A 20,290-nucleotide genomic window follows, 5' to 3' on the forward strand; every position below is an offset into this window, starting at 1 on the left:
TGCCATGTTCTTCTTCACATAATCCAGTTTCTGGGATTATTTAATCAGTATACAGATTGAATAAATATGGTACTTTCAATATTCTATCAAAATTACCCCTTTGGGAGTCCAAAAACTGGTCACCATAACCTTCTGAGCTGACCTCTCTGCCATGAATTGAACTGGCCCTGAAGATCCCCCTGAAGCCACTATATTGACTAGACCTAATTTTAAAGGCACCCTAATGGTCATTATGGGTCGGAATTGACTCTATGGCACTTAACAACAACAACAATGAGACAAATATAAGGGTATTTCTGAGACAACTTGTCTGTAGCCATCAACTAACAGCAGAGATACGGTTTGTCTGGGATAAGCACATGCATAAAGGAACTGGAACTCTAGTAGCAATTTTTTCCTTTTTTACTTACCTTCATCTTACACAGGATCAGTTCATTTCCCAAATATTTGGTAGACAATCTATATGTGACACTACTGTAGGCTCAGGAAGATAAGGCTTGATAGCGTCCTTCTAGTTCCTGATAATCTGATGAGGGAGACAGTCAGCAGCCAATAATGTCATAAAGTGGAGTATCTGCTATGTTATATTTACAGGAACAAGTGATGTCCTATTGAAGTCCAAATGAAAGAATAATTCATAGAGAGATGAAGAAGAGAGAATCCATGGACAGGTCACAGAGGAGGTAGTGGGCTCCCGAGTTCATCATGAGCTCCTGTTGCCAAAAGATGAGGAGTTTGTGGAAAGCCTTCCCAGATGAAAGGGCAAGTCAAACAAACATCACAAAGGGTGGCCGCTTCATTACCTAATATGTTTCCTATGACTGCCACAACCAAGTACTTAAAATGACTGAAAATGTATTTTCTCACAGTTCTGTAGGCTGAGAGTCTGAATCCAGTGTGTCGCAGGTCATGCTCTTTTTGAAAGCACTGGGGAAATATTCTGTTTTATATCAATTTCTGGTAGCCCTAGGTGTTCGGCTTGCAGCTACAGCATAACTTTGTCTTCCCTCTGCCTCTTTCAGTCTCTTTTCTGCTATAAGGATGTCATTCAGATTGGATAAGGGCCCATTCAACTCCAGTAGGGCCTCATGTTAGGAGACAACATCTGTAAGTCTTTATTTACAAACAAAGTCATATTCACAGTTACCAGGAATTAGAACATCAACATATCTTTTTGGGGGAACACAATTAAATTCATAACACCTACCTATAACAGATGGAAAGAACCCTTTAAATGTAAAAGAAAGGAAAACATAGATATATTTGCATTACATAGACATTAAAATATATAAGAATGAAAATACACATAAATATTAGGGAAAAAAAGTAAAACATATAACTGTTGTAGTCATGTGCTGTTGAGTTGATTCCAACCCATAGTACCCTATATGACAGTATAGAAATGTCCAATAGGATTTCCAAACTGCAATTTTTCCTTGCATCTATAGTCAAGAAATTAAACAATGTATTGCCATAGGTAAATCTGTTGAGAAAGAACTCTAATGTTTCAATAATCAAAGATGTTGCTTTGAGGACTAAGATGCAAGTGACCCACACCATGGTATGTTCAATGAACTTATATGCATGTACAAGCTGGGCAATGAATAAGGATGACCAAATATCTTGTTTTCCAGTGCTGATATAATGGAAATGCACCAGAGATGGCTTTAACAAACATGAATTCATTCCCTCACAGTGTAAGAGGCTAGAAGTCTGAATTCAGGGCACCAGCTCTAGGGGAAGGCTTTCATTCTCTGTTGGCTAGAGGAGAAGGTCCTTGCCTCCTTTCAACTGCTAAGCCTGGTGTTCCTTAGAGATTTCCTTGTATGTTGGCCTCAGTCTTCCTCTGAATCTAAAAGTTCTCAGCACAGGAACCCCAAGTCAAAAGGACATACTCTGTTTCCAGACCTTCTTTCTTGTTGGTACCGAGGTCTCTCTCTCTTTCTCTCTGTGTATTTGTTTTAATGTCTTTTATATCTCAAAAGAGATTTACTCAAAATACAACCTAATCCTTTAGTTTGTATTCTGCCTCATTTACATTGTTGTTGTTATTGTTTCTGTTAAGTGCTGTTGAGTTGATTCTGACTCATAATGACTCTATTATAGGTTTTCCAATGAGCAGCTGGTGATTTTGAACCACTGACCTGTAGTTAGCAGCCCAGTGCTTATTCTACAGCACACACCAGGTCTCCATGGAGATTAGGGTTTACAATACACAGAATAATTACATCAGATCACAAAACAGAGGATAATTACATAATACTGAGAATCATGGCCTAGCCACATTGACTCATATTTCTGAAGGGCACAATTTATTCATAACACTGAAGAAGAATTGATACATTTAAATTATGGTGTTGGCAAAGAATATTGAATATGCCATGGACCACCAGAAGAATGAACAAATCTGTGTTAGAAGAAGTATAGCCAGAAAGTTCCGTAGAAATGAGAATGGCGAGACTTCATCTTACTTACTTTGGACATGTTATCAGGAGGGATTAGTCCCTGAAGAAGGACATCATGCCTCGTAAAGCACAGAGCCAGTGATAAAGAGGAAGACCTTCAATAAGATGGAATGACACAGTGACTGCAAAAATAGGTTCAAAGAGAGCAACAACTGTGAGGACTAAGCTAATTCAGGCAGTGGAGTCTATGAATCAGAACTGACCTGATGGCACCTAACAACAATAGAAACAACATTTTTTGCAGGAACAGACAGCCAGCCAAGTGTTTTCTTCCACAGAGCAACTGGTGGGTTGGAACCACCAACCTTTTGATTAGTGAGCATCCAATTGTTGTTGTGCCACCAGGGTTCTAAAACATATAATAAATCATTTTGTTGTTGTTAAGGGCATCAAGTCAGGTCCAACTCATAGCAACTCTATGTAGGGTTTCCAAGGAGCAGCTGCTGAGTTTGAACTGCCAACCTTGCAGCTCAAATCAACCTTGTGGTCCAGTGCTTATGCAACAGTGCTACACCAGGACTCCAATAAATAATTTTAGTCCTTATTAATTATGTCATATAATTCAATATGGAAATATGAATCACCTAACAAATAAATAGACAAAAGCAAAACCATAGTGAAAACAAGGCTTGCTGTTATTAAGAGCTTTCAAGTCAGTTTCAACTCATAGAGACCCAGTATAGGGTTGTTGCTATTGCATGCCATCCTGTCGGGTCTTTGATCTTCATCAGTAAGTGCTGCAAGTTCTCTCTGCTTTCAGCAAATGAGGTGTGTCATCCGCATATTTCAGGGTATTAATGAGCCTTCAGCCAGTCCTGATGCTGAGTTCATCTTCATCTGGTCCAGCTTCTCAGATTATTTGTTCAGCATACAGAATGAGTAAGTATGGTGAAAGGATACAACCGTGACACACACATTTCCTAATTTTAAACCACTCAGTATCCCCTTGCTTTGTTCGAACCTCTTGGTCTCTGTAAAGGTTCCTCATAAGCACAATTAAGTGTTCTGGAATACTCATTCTTCACAACGCTCTCCTTAACTTTTATGATCCACACAGTGGCAAACCCTAGAAAGAAATAGATACCAAGATATTAAAAATGGTAGCCTCATACAGTAGATTCTCGGTGCTATTTATAATAATTATTATAAATATATGTGTGTGTGTTATATATAACACAATTGTTGTTAATTCACATCATTCATGTGTAGAATTCAGTGACCAGTTACATCACTCATGGTGTGCAACCATCCGTGGGTGTCAATTTGATTTCCTTTTTCTCTGATTTCAATCTTTATCAAGCAAAATATGTTCTTAGAATGAAAGAAAATAAAAGAGCCGATAGGATCTAGTTGGGGAATGGCGGGTAGTTGGTGTATGAACACACACACATGTGTTCATGAAGAAGCACAGTGGGACAGAGGCCTGGTCATAAGGTGTGAATAAAACAATACAAAATCTAAACACTCCATAGATTAAGCGAGTCTGCCCAGATTTTTAAGTTTGCTTATGCATTCTTTGGTGAGATCAGGAACGAGGGTTCTAACTGCATCTAATGATCACATATGTTAAGGCTTTCAGAAAATATAATCTAGAAACAAGAGCTTATTTCTTACACCAGTAGGTATGAAGGAGATGATAAGAAACATCTTACTATCCAAAATGTCTTTGCTGTGAAGGAGGGGCTGAGAGAACAGGCATTGTCACTGGGAATCCAGGGCCCAAAGCTAGGATGTTGTTGTTAAGTGCCGTCGAGTCGATTCCAACCCATAGTGACCCTGTATAGGGTTTCCAAGGAGCAGCTGGTGAGCTTGAACCACCAACCTTGCAGTTCAAATGACTTTGCAGTCTGAAGCATTAGTCCACAGCCCCACACCAGGACTCCAAAGCTGGGGTAGATACACCAATTCTGGCCCTCACCAGTAGCTTCCAGCTGCCTGCCACAGTCCCTTGCCTTCTCTGCCCCTACCTCCTCATATGATATTCAGTGGAAATAATAGTGCCACCCTGTCCTGGCTGTTACAATGTTAAATGAGACAGCAGGCAAACCACCTGGCATGTAGCAGATTTTCCATATGTGTATACAGGGGCAGTGGACATGTTCTAGATTCCTGGGACAACTACAGCAACCCCAGCAAAGACTCCACGGAAAACTCTTGAAGGAGGAGAGATACCTCCTCCTGTTCTGTCTGGGAAGACCACAACTTCCTGTGGACCCGGACCATCTATTGGGAGAAGCATTTTATCTCCCAGCTTCCAAGAGAACAGACTGTTAGGTGGAGGATCAAAGCACAAAATTAAAGCTATAAAATCAACTCAACATTTTAGCTGTAGAAATGACCACTGTGTCTCTTTTTGTCACTTCTTTTGTGTGCTGATTATGTGTATTTGCTCTGAGAAAACGAATTTAGAGCTAGGGGAGAAAAATGTCATTGTGCATTTCCCTGCATTTAGAATCTATAAGGGACTTGGGGCAAACATTGATTTAGGCTGTTTTGAGACATAGGGACTGGCAGAGGTGACATTTTTCCCTTTGAGGAAAAAAAGGGGTGTACGTGAGCTACAAAGATGTTGTCATAAAAGCAAGTTAACTGTTTCAAGACTAAATTGTTTTCTACTTTGAATTTTTTGTTGAAACCATGTATTTTCAGAAATAGAAGTCATTTTGAATGAAATTGAGATTTTTTTAGATAATAATGGATTTTGATAAAATTGTGTTGTTGTTGTTCAGTGTCATCGAATGGGCTCTGATTCATAGTGATCCTATGTGCAGCGGAAGGAAACACTGCCCAGTTCTGCATCATCCTCACAATTACTGTTACATTTCAACCCTTTGTGTTTGCCATTGTGCCAATCCATCTCTTTGGGGGTCTTCCTCTTTTTCACTAACTCTCCACTTTACCAAGCATGATGACCTTTTCCATGTACTGCTTCCCCCTGACAACATGTCCAAAGTATGAGAGACGAAGTCTCTCCATCCTAGCTTCTAAGGAGCATTCTGACTGTATTTCCAACACAGATTTGTCCAGGGTGCTTTCAATAGTCTTCTTTAACACCATAATTCAAATAAGTAGATTCTTTTATGGTTTTCCTTGTTCACTGGGCAACTTTCATATGCATATGAGGCAATTGAAAATACCGTAGTTTGAGTCAGGCACCTTAGTCCTCAAACTGTGATATCTTTGCTCTTGAATACTTAAAAGAAGTATTTTGCAGCAGATTTACCTAATGCAATCCATCATTTGATTTCTTGTCTGCTGTTTCTACGAGCGTTGATTATGGATCCAAGAAAACTGAAGTTTTTGACAACTTCAATCACTTCTCCATTTATCATGATATTAATATTGGACTAGTTGTGAGGATTTTTTGTTGTTGTTGTTGTTTTTCATATTGAGGTGTAATTCATACTGAAGGCTAGAGTCTTTGATCTTCATCAGTAAGTATTTTCAGTCCTTTTAGCTTCCAGCAAGCAGACTGTAGTATCTGCTTACTGCAGTTGTCAATGAGTCATCCTCCAATCCTAATGCCATGTTCTTCTTAATATAATACAGCTTCTCCAATTATTTGCTCAATACTGCTATTGTGGTTAAGTTGGTTTTGACTTACAGCAACCCTTTATAGTGATTTTGAGGCTTGAGTGATCTTTGCGAGAACAGAAAGCCTCATCTTTCTCCCTTGATTTGCTCAGTGTACAGATTGAATAAGTACCAATGTACATGGTGAAAGAATACAACCCTGGTGTGCACACTTTTCCTAATTTGAAACCGTTCATTATGCTCTTGTTCTGTTCTAACAAATGCCTCTAAGTCTGTGTACATATTTCTCATGAGCACAATTAATATTCTGGAATACTTATTCGTCACAATGCTATCCATAGTTTGTCATAATCCACACATTATGAAAGCCTATGCACGGTGAATAAAACACCTGTAAACATCTTTCTGGAGTCCTGTTGTGGCTCTGAAGGTTAATGCGCTGGACTGCAAAGTTGGTTTGAACCACAAGGTTGGTGGTTCAAGCTTACCAGCAGCTCCTTGCAAACTGTATTCAGGGTTGCTATCAGTTGGAACTGATTTAACAGCACTTAACAAAACAACAAACATTTTTCTGGTATTCTTTGTTTTCAGCCAAGATCCATCTGACGTTAGCAATGATATACCTAGTTCTACATCATCTTATGAATTTGGCTTGAATCTCTGGCAGTCCTGCCCATGTATTGTTGCAACCATTTTTGAATTAGCTTTAAACAAAATTATATTTGTGTATGATATTAATGATATTGTTTGATGATTTCTGCATTCCATCAAGTCATCTCTTCCAATCTGTTGACTAGGTAGCTGTCTTCCAAATTTCTCAGCATAGATGATTGAGTGCCTCCAGAGCTGCATCAGTTTGTTGAAATTTTTCAATTTGTATTCCATCAGTGCCTGGAGCCTTACTTCTCACCTGTATCTTCAGTGCAGCTTGGACTTCTTCCTTCAGTATCATCGGTTCTTGGTCATAAGATACCTCTTGAATTGGTTGAACACAGACCGTTTCTTTTTCATACAATGTCTCTATGTATTCTTTCCATTTTCTTTCAGTGCTTCCTGCATCATTCAATATTTTTTCCCATTGTTGTTGCTGTTGTTGGGTGCGAGGAGTCGGCAGCCACTCTTATCACCCCTTTATAGGGTTTCCAAGACTTTAAATCTTTGCATAAGCAGAAATTCTCATCTTTCTCCCATGTAGTGGCTAGTGGCCTCAAACTGCAGACTTTGTGGATCACAGTCCAGTGTTTATCCTACAGATACCCCACACTCACCATGTTGCCCATGTAGTTGATGTTAAGTGCTGTCAAGCTGGTTCCAATTCATAGCAATCCTGTATAGAGTTTTCAAGGAGTGGCTGGTGAGTTTGAAGAACTGAACTTGTGGCTAGCAGTCCAATGCTTATCCTACAAAGCCACGCCAGGACTCCCATAGAATCCTTTGATATTGCTGCCTGAGACCTGAATTCTTTTTCTTCCATTCTTTCAGCTTCAAAGTGTTCTCTTTCGGTTTCTAACTCCAGGTCTTTGCACATTTCGTTTCTAACTCCAGGTCTTTGCACAATACTTGAATTTGTCTACTTGAGATGCCCTTCAAAGTTTTCTGTTCAGCTCTTTTCCCTCCTTTTTTCTTCAGAGCCTCTTCTGGCATCATTTTTGTCTTTTCTTTCTTATCTTCTTGATGACCTTTGCTGTCTTTCTGTATGAGGTTCTTGATATCATCCCACAACTCTTCTGGTCTTTGATCATTAGTGTCTAATGTATCAAATCTGTTCTTGAGATGATCTCTAAATTCAAGTTGAGATATATTCAAGGCCATATTCTAGCTCTTGTGGATTTGTTTTAATTTCCTTCAACTTCAGTCTGAATTTGCCTATGAGTTGTTTGTGGTCTGTTCCATAATCAGCCCCAGTCTTGTTTTGGCTGATGACATTGAACTTCTCACCATCTCTTCTCACAGATGTCATCACCTTGATTCTTGTTTATTCCATCTGGTGAGGTTCATGTGTATATTATTATTGTTGTTAAGTGCCATCAAGCCAGTTCTGACTCTTCGTGACCCTGTAAAGGGTTTCTGAGCAGTGGTTGATAGATTTGAACTGCTGACCTTTTGGACCAATACAGTGCTTATCCTACAATGCCACACCAGACTCATGTGTTTAGTTGCCTTTTATACTTTTGAAAACAAATATTTGCAATGAGTAAGTCATTGGTCTTGCAAAATGCTAGCCAGCATAATTTTGATCATCAAAGGCCATATTTTCCAACTACTGATCCTTTAACTTTGTTTCCAACTTTTGCGTTCCAATCACCAGTAATAATCTATCAATGCACCATGATTGTCTGTTTGATCAATTTCAGAGCAAAGAGGTTGGAAGAATTCTTCCATTTCATCATTACTGACTTTAGTGGTTGGTGCATACATTTGAATAATAGTGGTATTAACTGGTCTTCCTTGTAGGCATATGGATATTACCCTATCATAGACAGCATAGCACTTCAGCATAGTTCTTGAAATGTACTTTTTGATGATGAATACGACACCATTCCTCTTGAATTTGTCATTCCCGGCATAGTAAGCCATGTAATTGTCCAATTTAAAATGGCCAATACCAGTCCATATCAGCTCACTAATAATACCTAAGATATTAATCTTTATGCATTCCATTTCATTTTTACCAATTCCCAGTTCTCTTAGATTCATATTCATACATTCCATGTTCTGATTATTAATGAATGTTTACAGCTGTTACTCCTCATTTTCAGTTGTACCCCATCTGTAAATGAAAGCCCAGAAAGTTTTGTTGCATTCACATCATTATGGTCAACTTTACTTTGAGGAGACAGTTCTTCCCCAGTCGTATTATAAGTGTCTTTCAACCTAAGGGCTCATCTTCTGGAACTATATCTGACAATATTCTGGTGCTATTCATAGTGTTTCCATTTTCCAGCACTATGGTGGCACTGCGGGTTAATGTGCTGGACTGCAAGTTCAGTTTGAACTGCATAGTAGGAGTGGTTCAGGCTCACCAGCTAGCTGCTCCTCAGAGACCCTATACAGGGTCGTTATGGGTTGGAACCAACTCAACAGCACTTAGCAACAACAACAACGTATCTGACAATGCCCCACTACTATCTATAAAGTTTTCAGAATCCTGGTGTGGCACTGTAGGATAAGCACTGGACCACAAGGTCAGCAGTTCAAAACCACTAGCCGATCCTTGGAAACCTTACACAGGGTCACTATAGGTCCAAATTGACTCAACAGCACTTAACAACATTAACAACAATCATTCAGAAGTAGTCCACCTCTCCTTCTTCCTCGTCTGTCTTAGTCTGGAAGCCAGCTGAAACCTGTCCACGATATTTAATATACCAGTAACATAGCTTCCGGAGTTCTGCTGTGGTGCTGTAGGATAAGTACTCGACCGCAAGATTGGTTTGAACCACAAGGTTGGTGGGTCAAACTCACTATCTGCTCCTCAGAAACCCTACACAGGGTCACTATGGATCAGAACCAACTTGACAGCACTTAATAAAAACAACATAGCTTCCAGCATCACAACAACATTCAAGCCACCACAGTACAATAAACTGTCAGATGAGTGGTGGTCAGTATAATTAATGAGACACATATATACTGAGGGGTCTCCAGTGCTAATATTGGTGAAATGAGGTCCATTTCTTCAGATTCATGCAGTTTACATACAGGCCCCTACTAACTGTTCCGTGGGAGAAAGATGAGGTTTTTTGCTCCCGTAAAGATTTGCAGCCTCGGAAACCTTGTACAGGGTCACTATGAGTCAGAACCAACTCCACGGTACTTAACAACAACAACCAGATGGTAGCGTGTACTGAAAGTGGGAGAGCAGTTTCCCACTAACCCCCAGTAACTGAAACTGTAGATAAGCATTATATGTCCCACAGGACACAACAGTGTCAACTGCGAAGCGGGTCAAAAGTTACAGTGGGCTTCAGGTGACTGAGGCTCATCTGATTTCATTTATAGCTCTTACTGGAGGCTGGAGTCAGGTTGAGTAGGTGGCCTTGTCTACAGGCTGTTCGAGAGTGCTTCTTAAGGCCGGTGCTGGCTGGGGTCTGGGGAGCTTACACGCTGATAGAGAAGATGGGAACATACCTATGTGCTCTAGGGCTGGGTGCCTGCAATCAATGCCAAAGAGGAAATCTGAGCACTGAATGTGAGGAAAAGGAGTGATGCTTGTTACAGGCAGAGCTCGGAGTTGGACCCAAACAGACAGCAGAATCTGGTGGAGAGAGTGGGATGGGCACCACCAAGGGACCGTGGTGGTCTTACTGTGGGAGTCTGAAACACAGTGGGAAAATGCAGAGGAAGGAGAGGCAGAGAAGAGAATTTGGTCCTCTGCTATCATCTGACAAAGATGCACCTTTTCTGTTGTTGATAGGTGCTATCATGTTGGTTCCAATGCATACCACAGAACCGATCCTGCACCCACTTACAATCGTTTTTGAGCCCAATGTTGCTGTCATTAAGTCAGCCCATCTCATTAAAGGCCTTCACCTTTTTCTCTGATATCCTTCTCTAGGGACTAGTGCCTACTGATAACATGCCCACAGTATGTAAGACTTCTCTGTACTAGCCCAGAAAAGAGGGCGTGGGGCCACCTTCAGAGTTCCTCTGCCGGGAGATGGAGAGAGCAGCTTTCAGTCTGACAGGCCGGGTCTGAATCCCACTTGCAAGCTGTGTGACTTTAGAAAAGTCACTTAACTCCTCTGTCCTCAATTCCCACTTAGGAAATGGGCAGTATTAAGACTTGCGAAATTCCCTACAGAGTCAAATGTCCTAAGGTAGAGGAATTGTAGAAGTAAGCAGGCTCGAATAGATCTTAGTTTCCACACTATTGAGAACAGTACAGTGAACCAGAAAACCATGAAATTTTAGACATTAAAGATCATCCACTCTGGAAAATTGCATGTCAGAACCAGCTGGGGGTTTTATTAAAATATGTTTTCCTGATTCTACCCTGGGGAGTCTGATTTACACAGCTGGGATTGGAGCAGCAGCCCTCCCCTTACCCTTACATAAAGCTCAATGAGGCTGGGGGACTTAGCCAACTGGGGCTCCTGGTTCATCCAGGGACTTAGCATTGAGGGGGTAGGATGGGGATGAGGAGATTGTTGGGGTACCAGCTACTGTAGGATGGAGAAAGAGAGTTGAGTGCATGGCAGCCAGACAAGGGGTTGACCCAAGTGGGACCTCCCTGCAAGTCTCCATAGGGACCAGATGTTTCCCCAGCCCACATGACAAAAGAGTTGGGTGGCAAGGAGGCACAGTCAGAAGCATCAGCTAGATCCTTGTTAGGTGGTCCCCATTTCATTTATCAGCCCAGGATAACCTTCTCCTCCCTGTATCCTGGCTCTCTGGGGGCAACAAGGACAAGTGTTCACACGTTAATTAATCATCATAACACATTGTTCTTGATACAGGAAACTAATAGCCGTTAATATGTTCATTATGAAGGATGTCACACTGCCCCCTCTGGATATTATGATTTATTTAAGAATTTCAGAACTGGAACAAACCTTAGAACTACAGTCAAAACTTCTCCTTTTCTAGACGGGGAGATGGGGGCCAGACAGGAGCAGGAATGTGGTGTCACATGGCCATCCGTGGAGGATCCAGGCTCAGGACCCAGGGTCCAGGCTTTTACAAGGATGTTCTTAGCATTCCACAACAAAGAATCTGCATGACTGTTTTTGTTTGGTTGGTTTGGTTTGATTTTTTTCAGAATCCTTTCAATCCCAGTGGTAGAATCTGAGGTCCAGACATTGGGAAAGAAACACTAGACATACCTGTGACTTGATAACTTCTAAATTCCACCTTGAGAGTAGAGATGTCTGTGTGCAGATGGAATCTGGACCATAAGCTGTTCACCTGGCACACTAAAGCCAAGAGGTTGAGAACTCTAGAATGTTGAGTGTATGTGAACCAAACCTCAGGCCACTCTGCTACTCATCATTGCTAAAACCCAGAGGGCTATTGGGATATGTTAAGGACTTTGGCATCCACTCAGCCTCCTGGATTGGATCCAGAGGTGTAGACAGGTTGAGATGACGTGTCTCCATCAGTCCAGGCCTTGGAGTATGAAAGGCAGGGTGGACTAATGTACCTTCTGCAGGCTTCTCACAGGATCTCCCAGTCCATGCAACCAATGCCGGGAGCCACTCACATTGACCAGGGTGTGTGTCTCTGTGTGCTCTCCAGGAACATCCCCAGGCTCCAAGATGGCCTTGCAGAGTTCCTTCACTTGCTGGAATGGGACAGTCCTTCAGCTTGGGCAGGCCTGTGACTTCCACAAGGACTGTGCCCACGGAGAAGATGAGGACCAGCTGTGCAGTGAGTACATGGGAGCTGCCCCCACCCATCAAACCCATTCTCAGCTCTCCCTTCAGTCCCCTTACCACAGTTTATGTGATCTAGGACAACATTTCTGATGTCCAGAGCCAATTGTCTCTCTCATATGGCAACATGCCAACCCATTGTCTTCAAGAGGAAGAGCAAAGATGCATGGTCCAGGAAAAGCAGTCTTTGTGGCCAATGGTCATGTAAATTAAGAAACAAACTGGATCTTGTAGGTGATGCTGTCATCACTGAGAGAATGTGTAAGATAAACCCCAACTCTGTAACGTGACATGAGAAGTCCTTATGCCCAGACTTAACCCACTTTTCTAGACTAGTGTTTTGTCACCTACCTACCTCTCTGTGTCCCCCAGCTCCAGTCCTTTCAAATCACTCCTCAGATCCCTCACACCTCCATAGTTTTCCTCATGGATCTCCCTTACCTGGAATGCCCCTTCCCTTCTTGAGTCCTATCTACTCCTTCAAGAACTGCCACAAAAATCTATTCTGGGAAGCCTCCTCTATCATTCCCCACAAGTAATTAGTTCTTCTTCCATAGGACTCACCACCCAATGGAGTGTGACTTAGTTCTCTGGTGCTGCTATAACAGAAATACCACAAGTGAATGACTTTAACAAACTGAAATTTCTTTTCTCACAGTTTAGGAGACTAGAGTTCTGAATTCAGAGTTCCAACTTCTAGGGGAAGCTTTTGTCAGCTTTGAAGGAAGGCCCTAGTCTCGTCTGAACTTCTTCCTGCTCCTACACAATAGATTGGCATGTGTTTCTTTTGTTTGCTTATTTAATCTCTGAGCTCTGGTAGCATAGTGGTTATGAATCAGGCTGCTAACCTCAAGGTTGGCAGTTTGACACTACCAGCAGTACTGCGGGAGAAAAATGAGGCATTCTGCTCCCGTAAAGATTTACAATCTCGGAAACACTGTGAAGGGTCACTATGAGTCGGAACTGACTCTATGGTTCTTAACAACAACAAATATCTCAAAAGCGATTGACTTAAAGCACACAATAGGCATGTTGTTGTCAAGTGTCATTGAGTAGATTCCAACTCATAATGACCCTGTATAGAGTTTCTGAGGAGCAGCTGGTGGGTTTGAATTGCTGACCTTGTGGTTTGCTGTCCAGTGCTGATCCCACAGTGCCATACCAAGCATAGAGGCAAGAACGTAGAAAAATTAGAACCCTCGTACATTCCTGATGGGAATGTCAAATGGTGTAACCACTCTGGAAACCAGTCTGGCAATTCCTCAAAAAGGTACTGTATGATGCTGAAATTCTACTTCTGGGCACTGACCCAAGAGAAATGAATATATGTGTCCACACAGAAATCTGTACTAGCCTGCTCATAGTAACATTATTCCCAAAAGCCCCAAATCAAAAATGACTCAAATGCCCATCACTGATGAACACATAAACAAAATGTAGTCTGTCATTCAGCCATAAGGAAAGAAAGAGCAATGTGTGCTACATACGGGATGAACTTTGAAAATTTTATGAAGGAATAAGTTAAAGAAACAGTCACAAAAGACCACTAATTATATGATTCCATTTACTAGTCACATATTATCTGATTCCATTTATACAAAATATCCAGAATAGACAAAAAAAATGCATTAGTGGTTGCCTAGAGCGTAGTGGTTACAAATCAGGCTGCGAACCTTAAGGCCAGGAGTTCGAAACCACCAGCAGCTCCACGGGAGAAAGATGAGGCGTTCTGCTCCCATAAAGATTTACAGCCTCGGAAACCCTGTACAGGGTCGCTATGGGTCGGAACTGACTCCACGGCACTTAACAACAACAACAACAATAACAGAGCTGGAAAAAGGGTTAAGGGATGACAATGAAAGGATACAAGATTTCTTTTTGAAGTGATGAAAATTGACAGTGGTGATGGTTGCAGAACTCTATGAACATACTAAAAACTCTATGAACATACTAATATATATATATTAAGTTTATATTGTGAATTGAGTGATAGTTTACATGGGAGAACATTGGTTTTACACTCATTGTTTCATTGCAAAGAGTTACAGTCTCCTCCATGCATCATCATTCAACAGTATTTGCTTCTATTCCCTCAGTTTTTTGTTGCTGTTGTTGTTTGTTTTGGGGATGCACACAAAGACACTCAGGAATATATCATCCTTGAAACAACCAAAGGGCACATTCTGCAAGCCTGTCTCCTGGGTGCCAGCACATAGCCTTTCTCTTTCCATGAGTCTAGAGTCCTCAGCTGCTCCCTCCCTCCATGTCCTCATTTCTGCCTCCATCTCTGGGTAGGGTCCCACATTCCACTCCTGCTTTTTTCCCTTGATGATCTTAGGGGCCTCTGTTCCTGACCTGTATAATTAACTACTCCCCCCACCCTTTTGTTGCAAAACTTCTACCTTTACAGGGCTTGTATACTTTTAATGGGTGAATAAATGGCGTGCAAATTGTATCGCCATAAGCTGTTAACAAACAAATGAATGAATGTTGTAACCCATGGATACACTGTTACATACAGATTGAATTGTGTCCCCCAAAACATGTGTTGTAACGAAAGCCACCAGCACAGAGGCTAGGAGTTTTGCAAAATACCTTTAAAAAAAGTTAATAGTGTCCCCCAGGTCATCTGGACTCCTTGGGGGAAAAAAAGTTTTGCTTATTACATTCTTTTAAACAAAGCAATAGAGAAATCCATTTATCAATTTTGAAAACCTCATTTTTTATACAAAAATTTCCAGTGGCACTTCCCAATATAATGGAATTGTGCTGTGTTTTTAGATAAAACTCAGTAAGCAGCAGCAAGTAAATGCATTGCTTGTCCTGCACAATGCTGCTCCTGGCCTTTCTCCAGGAGCTCTTATAGCACACACAGCCCAACACGAAGCCAGACCTGTCCACGCCGCCCGAGCAGGGGGCCTCTGTGGATCCCTCTAGTTATTTGTCTTGGCAGTGTTTCCAGCAGGGCCTCTGAGTTGTGTGATTTCATGTTTGCCTTTTTGAAGTTTTTTGATACCTAATTCCCAGCTGGGACATGGGGTCAGGCAGGCCATGCTCGATTTACAATTGGGAAAATGAAGGCACAGAGAAGGTAATTGTTTTGTTCAGGGTCACACAGCATGTCAGGAACAGAGCCATGATTAGAGCATGGAGCCTCTGGGATGTAGCCTATTACTGTAGGTTCGAAGTCTTTTCCTCGCACTCCTGAGTTTGCCCTAAACAGAATTCTGAGGCCAGCTCCAAGTTCGAGGGCAGCCCAGCTCTAGTACTGAGGGCAGGCATCTGGGGTCCAAAGGCCTTTATGGCCACACTTGAAAAGCTATTCTGACCAGCTGTCAAATGACAACTCTACCCTAGAGAACACTCCAAAGAATTCTTTGGTGAAAAAATACATTGCTAAGAAAAGTTCGATTCAAAAGAGGCTTATTTGGATATTTTTGTTACTCTGATCCTGACAGTGCTTTGAGCAAATATCCTTTTTCTTATTCACTTATGCCATTCTCTGGCATATGTGCTGTTTCTCTATCACAGATGCTGGAAACTCACCCCATGACAATAGCAATAATTACAATAATAATGGCTATGCTTTATTGAACACTTACTATGTGCCAAGAGTTACTCTTAACACTTTTCAAGTATTAACTTATTTCATCATCAAAATATTCCTATCAAACCCATTTTACAGATGAAGAACTCCAAACTCAGGGAATTTAAGTGATTGTCCATCATCACACTATCCGCCCATGGCTGAGCAGTGATTTAGATTCAGTTTGACTCCAAAGGCCACATTGACTCTGTAAACCAAACCCATTTGTTTTATGATTTTTGTGGACTTATGGTGTAGGATAAGCACTGGACTACAAACTACATCTCTGGTAGTGTAGTGGTTATGAATCAGGCTGTGAACTGCAAGGTCAGCAGTTCGAAACTACCAGCTGTTGCAGAAAGATGAGGCTTTCTGCTCCCATAAAGACTTACAGCCTTGGAAACCCTGTTCAGGGTTGCTATGGGTAGGAACCAACTCGACAGCACTTAACAGCAACAACAACGAACTACAAGGTCAGTGGTTCAAACCCACAAGCTGCTCCTCAGAAACCCCATACAGATCTCTGTGAATTAGAATTGACTCAGGGACACTTCACAACAATAACAACAGTGCTTGTTTATATTAATTACAAACCCTGCCTATGGATCCACCCAGGAAGAAGGAGTCAGAAAAAGTCAGGAAAACTCCTCCCCTTTTGGTGAAACTTCAGTTCATTTGCCTTTATACTCTAGGCCTCAGTCTCTTCATCTGTAATGTGAGGTGGAACATGGCTGGGAAGTATACCAAACAATACTCTTAAATACACCTGGTCTCTCCCAGATGCTCTGGAACCTGTTGGAATCAGGGTTTTGAGCCAGTTCGTTTGGGTTCCACCCCTTGCTGAGAATTTGCATTTCCACCCCAGATACACTGAATTGGAATCTATATTTTTAACAGTATTCCAAGGTGATACTTCTATGTTGTTGTTAAGTGTCATAGAGTCGGTGTCAACTCATAGCCACCCTGTACAAGGATTCCAAAGAGTGGTTGCTGGGTATGAACTACTCACCTTGCTGTTAGCAGTTCAGTGCTTATCCTGCAGCACCACACCAGGACCCTTATAGAGCTTGTATATACATTAGAATCACCTAGGATCTCATTAAAATTTAGATTCTGATTCAGCATTTCTAGGGTGGAAATGCAAATTCTCAGGAGTGTATGAACTGGTTGGGAAGTCTGAATAGAACGCTTTACCTGAGAAAATGATCACCATGCAGTTGTGTTGGGGCAGGCCAGGTGCTCCAAGGAACTCTCATGAGAGTCACTAGTCTTGGGCCAGGGTAGCTGACCAACCCCTGCCTCAGTTGGAACTTGGAAGGAAAGGGTAGGTTGTGTCCCATCCACTCATCCTACCAGGGGGCTGGCCACAACTCCCATATCAACCCAGAGGGAATCCCTGCACTCTGAGGCTACATTCAGATCATCACACTCAATCCTGAAGAAAGTTTCTGGAGCAAATTTAAAAGTTGTCCGGGATGAGTGGAGGGCCCCAGGTGGAGCTGATATTGTCCTTGTCTTCCTTCATCTAATAATCATGTCCATGTTTCCAATTCCCCCTCCTCCAGACCCACACTCCATACACCCTCTTCCTTCCCCTTCCCAACACAGCCACCCCTGCATTTGTCTCTTAGATCCCCTCATGTGTCTTCAGCAGGGGTCCCAATATCACATGGCTTCTCAGAAAGGGTCCAGGACTCCCCATTCCCTTCCCTGAGTGGACCCCTCCTGACTCACTGGTATTGTAGGCCACTCACTCCCCTTCCCTGGATTAAATAATCTCATCTGTAGGGTGGAGTGCCCTTATTGCTAGACATCACCATATTTTAAAAGTTGTTTATTTTTTTATTACAAAATAAAATGTGCTTCTTGTAAAATATTTGGCAAACCTAGAAAACGATATGCAGAAAGTAACTATCACCCATAATCCTACCTCTCAGACATTCAGGGATCACTATAATATTTTGATGTATTTCTTCAAGCATTTTTCCCATGACTCTGTATTCTTAAGGAAATGTATCATCCATATTTATCACCAATGTTAACAGAGCTGTCACACAGGAAGAGAAAGAAGTGGTGTCATTTGGCCTAGAGTTTATACTTGGCAGATCCCACTGCTGCTGCTGAGGTCACATCTCTGTGACTCCACCAATTTGTCTCTCTTAGCGTGGAATCAGATGTCATAATTGCCAAATGTTGCATGATTGATTGACCTACACACCGCCCAATTTAGCCATTTAGCCAATGAAAACGCTGGCAAGAATCCAAGAAGTGGGTTGGTTAGAATAGAGCATCTCAAACCTTAAGGTACACAGGAATCACCTGGGGAGCTTGTTAAAAATGCAGATTCAGATTTATTAGGTCTGGACTGGGACCTGAGATTCTGAACTTCCATTCAATTGTACATGGGAGTCCCTGAATGATGCAAACAGTTGGTACACTCAGCTGCTAACCAAAAGGCTGGCAGTTCAAGTTCACCCAGAGGCACTGCAGGAGAAAGGCTTGGCCATGTACTTCTGCAAAGTCAAATTTGAAAATCCAGAAGAGCACAGTTCTATTCAGACACACATGGGCTCACCATGTATGTCAAAATTGACTCAACAGTGTTTTGAGGGGCAAGGGGCTAGAGGATTGAACCCAGTTCCATTACATTCAGCAAATAAGCATTGAGGAGGGCCCCTACGGTGTGTCAAACACTGAGTAAGTGCTTGGGGTGAATGAGAGGAGAAAGGGATTTAAAGAGTGAGAATGACACCATTGGACCCAAGGTTGTGAACCAACCTTTGGCTTGGTAATTGACCTTTACAGCGACTTGCCAAATGGAACCTAATCCACAGTCTTTGGTCTGATCCTACCCTCACCCCATCCCCCAGCTTCCTCAGGAACTGCTTCTTGCTGAGCAAACTGCCCTGATGTGCTTACAGCAGTAGAAATCCTCTCAGCACTCCCCCTGCCCCCACTCACGAAGTATGGCCACATAAATTGTTAGTTGACTGTTGAGCTATTTGTCTACCTTCTCTCCCGTTCTTCAGTCAGCCAAATAGAAATGGGCTTCCAATTGCAGCACATGCTGGGTCCTATGCCAAGTAAGTGAAGGCAAGGATGGACTTGCAGGGGGTGGAGAATGCCAATGGCTTCCCTCCGCCCTGTCCTAGTGGGAGACATGTACAGAGCTACCTCAAGAGCGGCCACAGACAGGCAGCTGAGGGACCTGTCTCTGCTCCTGAGGGTGGTGTTGGCCATGTCAGCCCAGCCCTGATGAATTCCCCTGACCTAGATGTGAATTATTAATATTAATACAGCATTTTATATTTATACAATTCTCTCTGTTTATGATGTGTTTCTACAGTCTTGTCTTTATTTTATACTCATAACAGTCCTATGAAACTGGTACTGATGTCTCAATTAATAGACAAGAATCTTGAGGCTGTAAGGAATGAAATGACTTGCCTAAGATCACACAGCCAGGAAGTTGTGAGTACAGAACTAGAATCGAGGTGTCTGGATTCCAGTTCTGTTGAAGTACCAACACCTACATGTCAGACTATGTTCTTCTCTGTCTCCAACTCCTAAACCCACCCAAACACTGAGGTTGAGTCAATTCTGACTCCTAGTGATCCCATAGGGCAGGGTTGAGTTACTCCATAGGGTTTCCAAGGCTGTAAATCTTTACATGACCAGAAAGCCTCATCTTTCTCCCATGGAAAGGCTGAGCTTGTGGTTAACAGCCTAATGCTTAATCCACCACATCACCAAGGATCCCTCTATCTCCTAAAAGGGAGACCCAAAAAATCAAATCCACTGCCACCAGTTGATGTCTCATAGTAACCTATAGGACAAGACAAAAGTATTCCATTGTTGTTGTTGTTATGTGCCGTGGAGTCGGAACCGACTCATAGCGACCCTGTACAGAGTTTCCGAGGGTGTAAATCTTTACGGGAGTAGAAAGCCTCATCTTTCTCCCGCGGAGCAGCTGGTAGTTTCGAACTGCTGACCTTGAGGTTCACAGCCCGAGTCGTAACCACTACGCTACCAGAGCTCCTTAAAGTATTCCATAGGGTATCTGAATCTATAAATCTTTACAGAAGCAGACAGCCTCATCTTTCTCCTATGGAACAGCTGCTGAGTTCAAACTGTCAACTTTGCCGTTAACAGCCCAATACTTAACCCACTGTATCACCAGAGTTCCTTTAAAGGAAAAGGAAGGAATGATATGTTGCTCAGGCCACAACTTAGCCCTGCTTCCTCCTTCCAGCAGAAGCTGATCTCCTGCTGAGTCTCTCATTGTGGTCCCCAGTTTGAAGCACTGCTTTTGAAGGTCATGTCATGGAAGG

The 20,290-nt window shown here is 42.2% G+C and overlaps 1 protein-coding gene across 1 annotated transcript in view; it reads left to right on the forward strand.

Moving 5' to 3' along the window:
* The window catches only part of ALK (anaplastic lymphoma receptor tyrosine kinase), a 1,400,642-nt gene that overhangs the window by 1,130,407 nt on the left and 249,945 nt on the right, over window positions 1–20,290 (forward strand). Inside the window, exon 6 of the mRNA XM_006835167.1 lies at window positions 12,237–12,368. Coding sequence (XP_006835230.1) covers window positions 12,237–12,368 — 132 coding nt within the window. The remainder of the gene's footprint in view (window positions 1–12,236; window positions 12,369–20,290) is intronic.

This window comes from Chrysochloris asiatica, unplaced genomic scaffold (genome assembly GCF_000296735.1).
Source record: "Chrysochloris asiatica unplaced genomic scaffold, ChrAsi1.0 scaffold00016, whole genome shotgun sequence".
Taxonomy (NCBI): Eukaryota; Metazoa; Chordata; class Mammalia; order Afrosoricida; family Chrysochloridae; genus Chrysochloris; species Chrysochloris asiatica.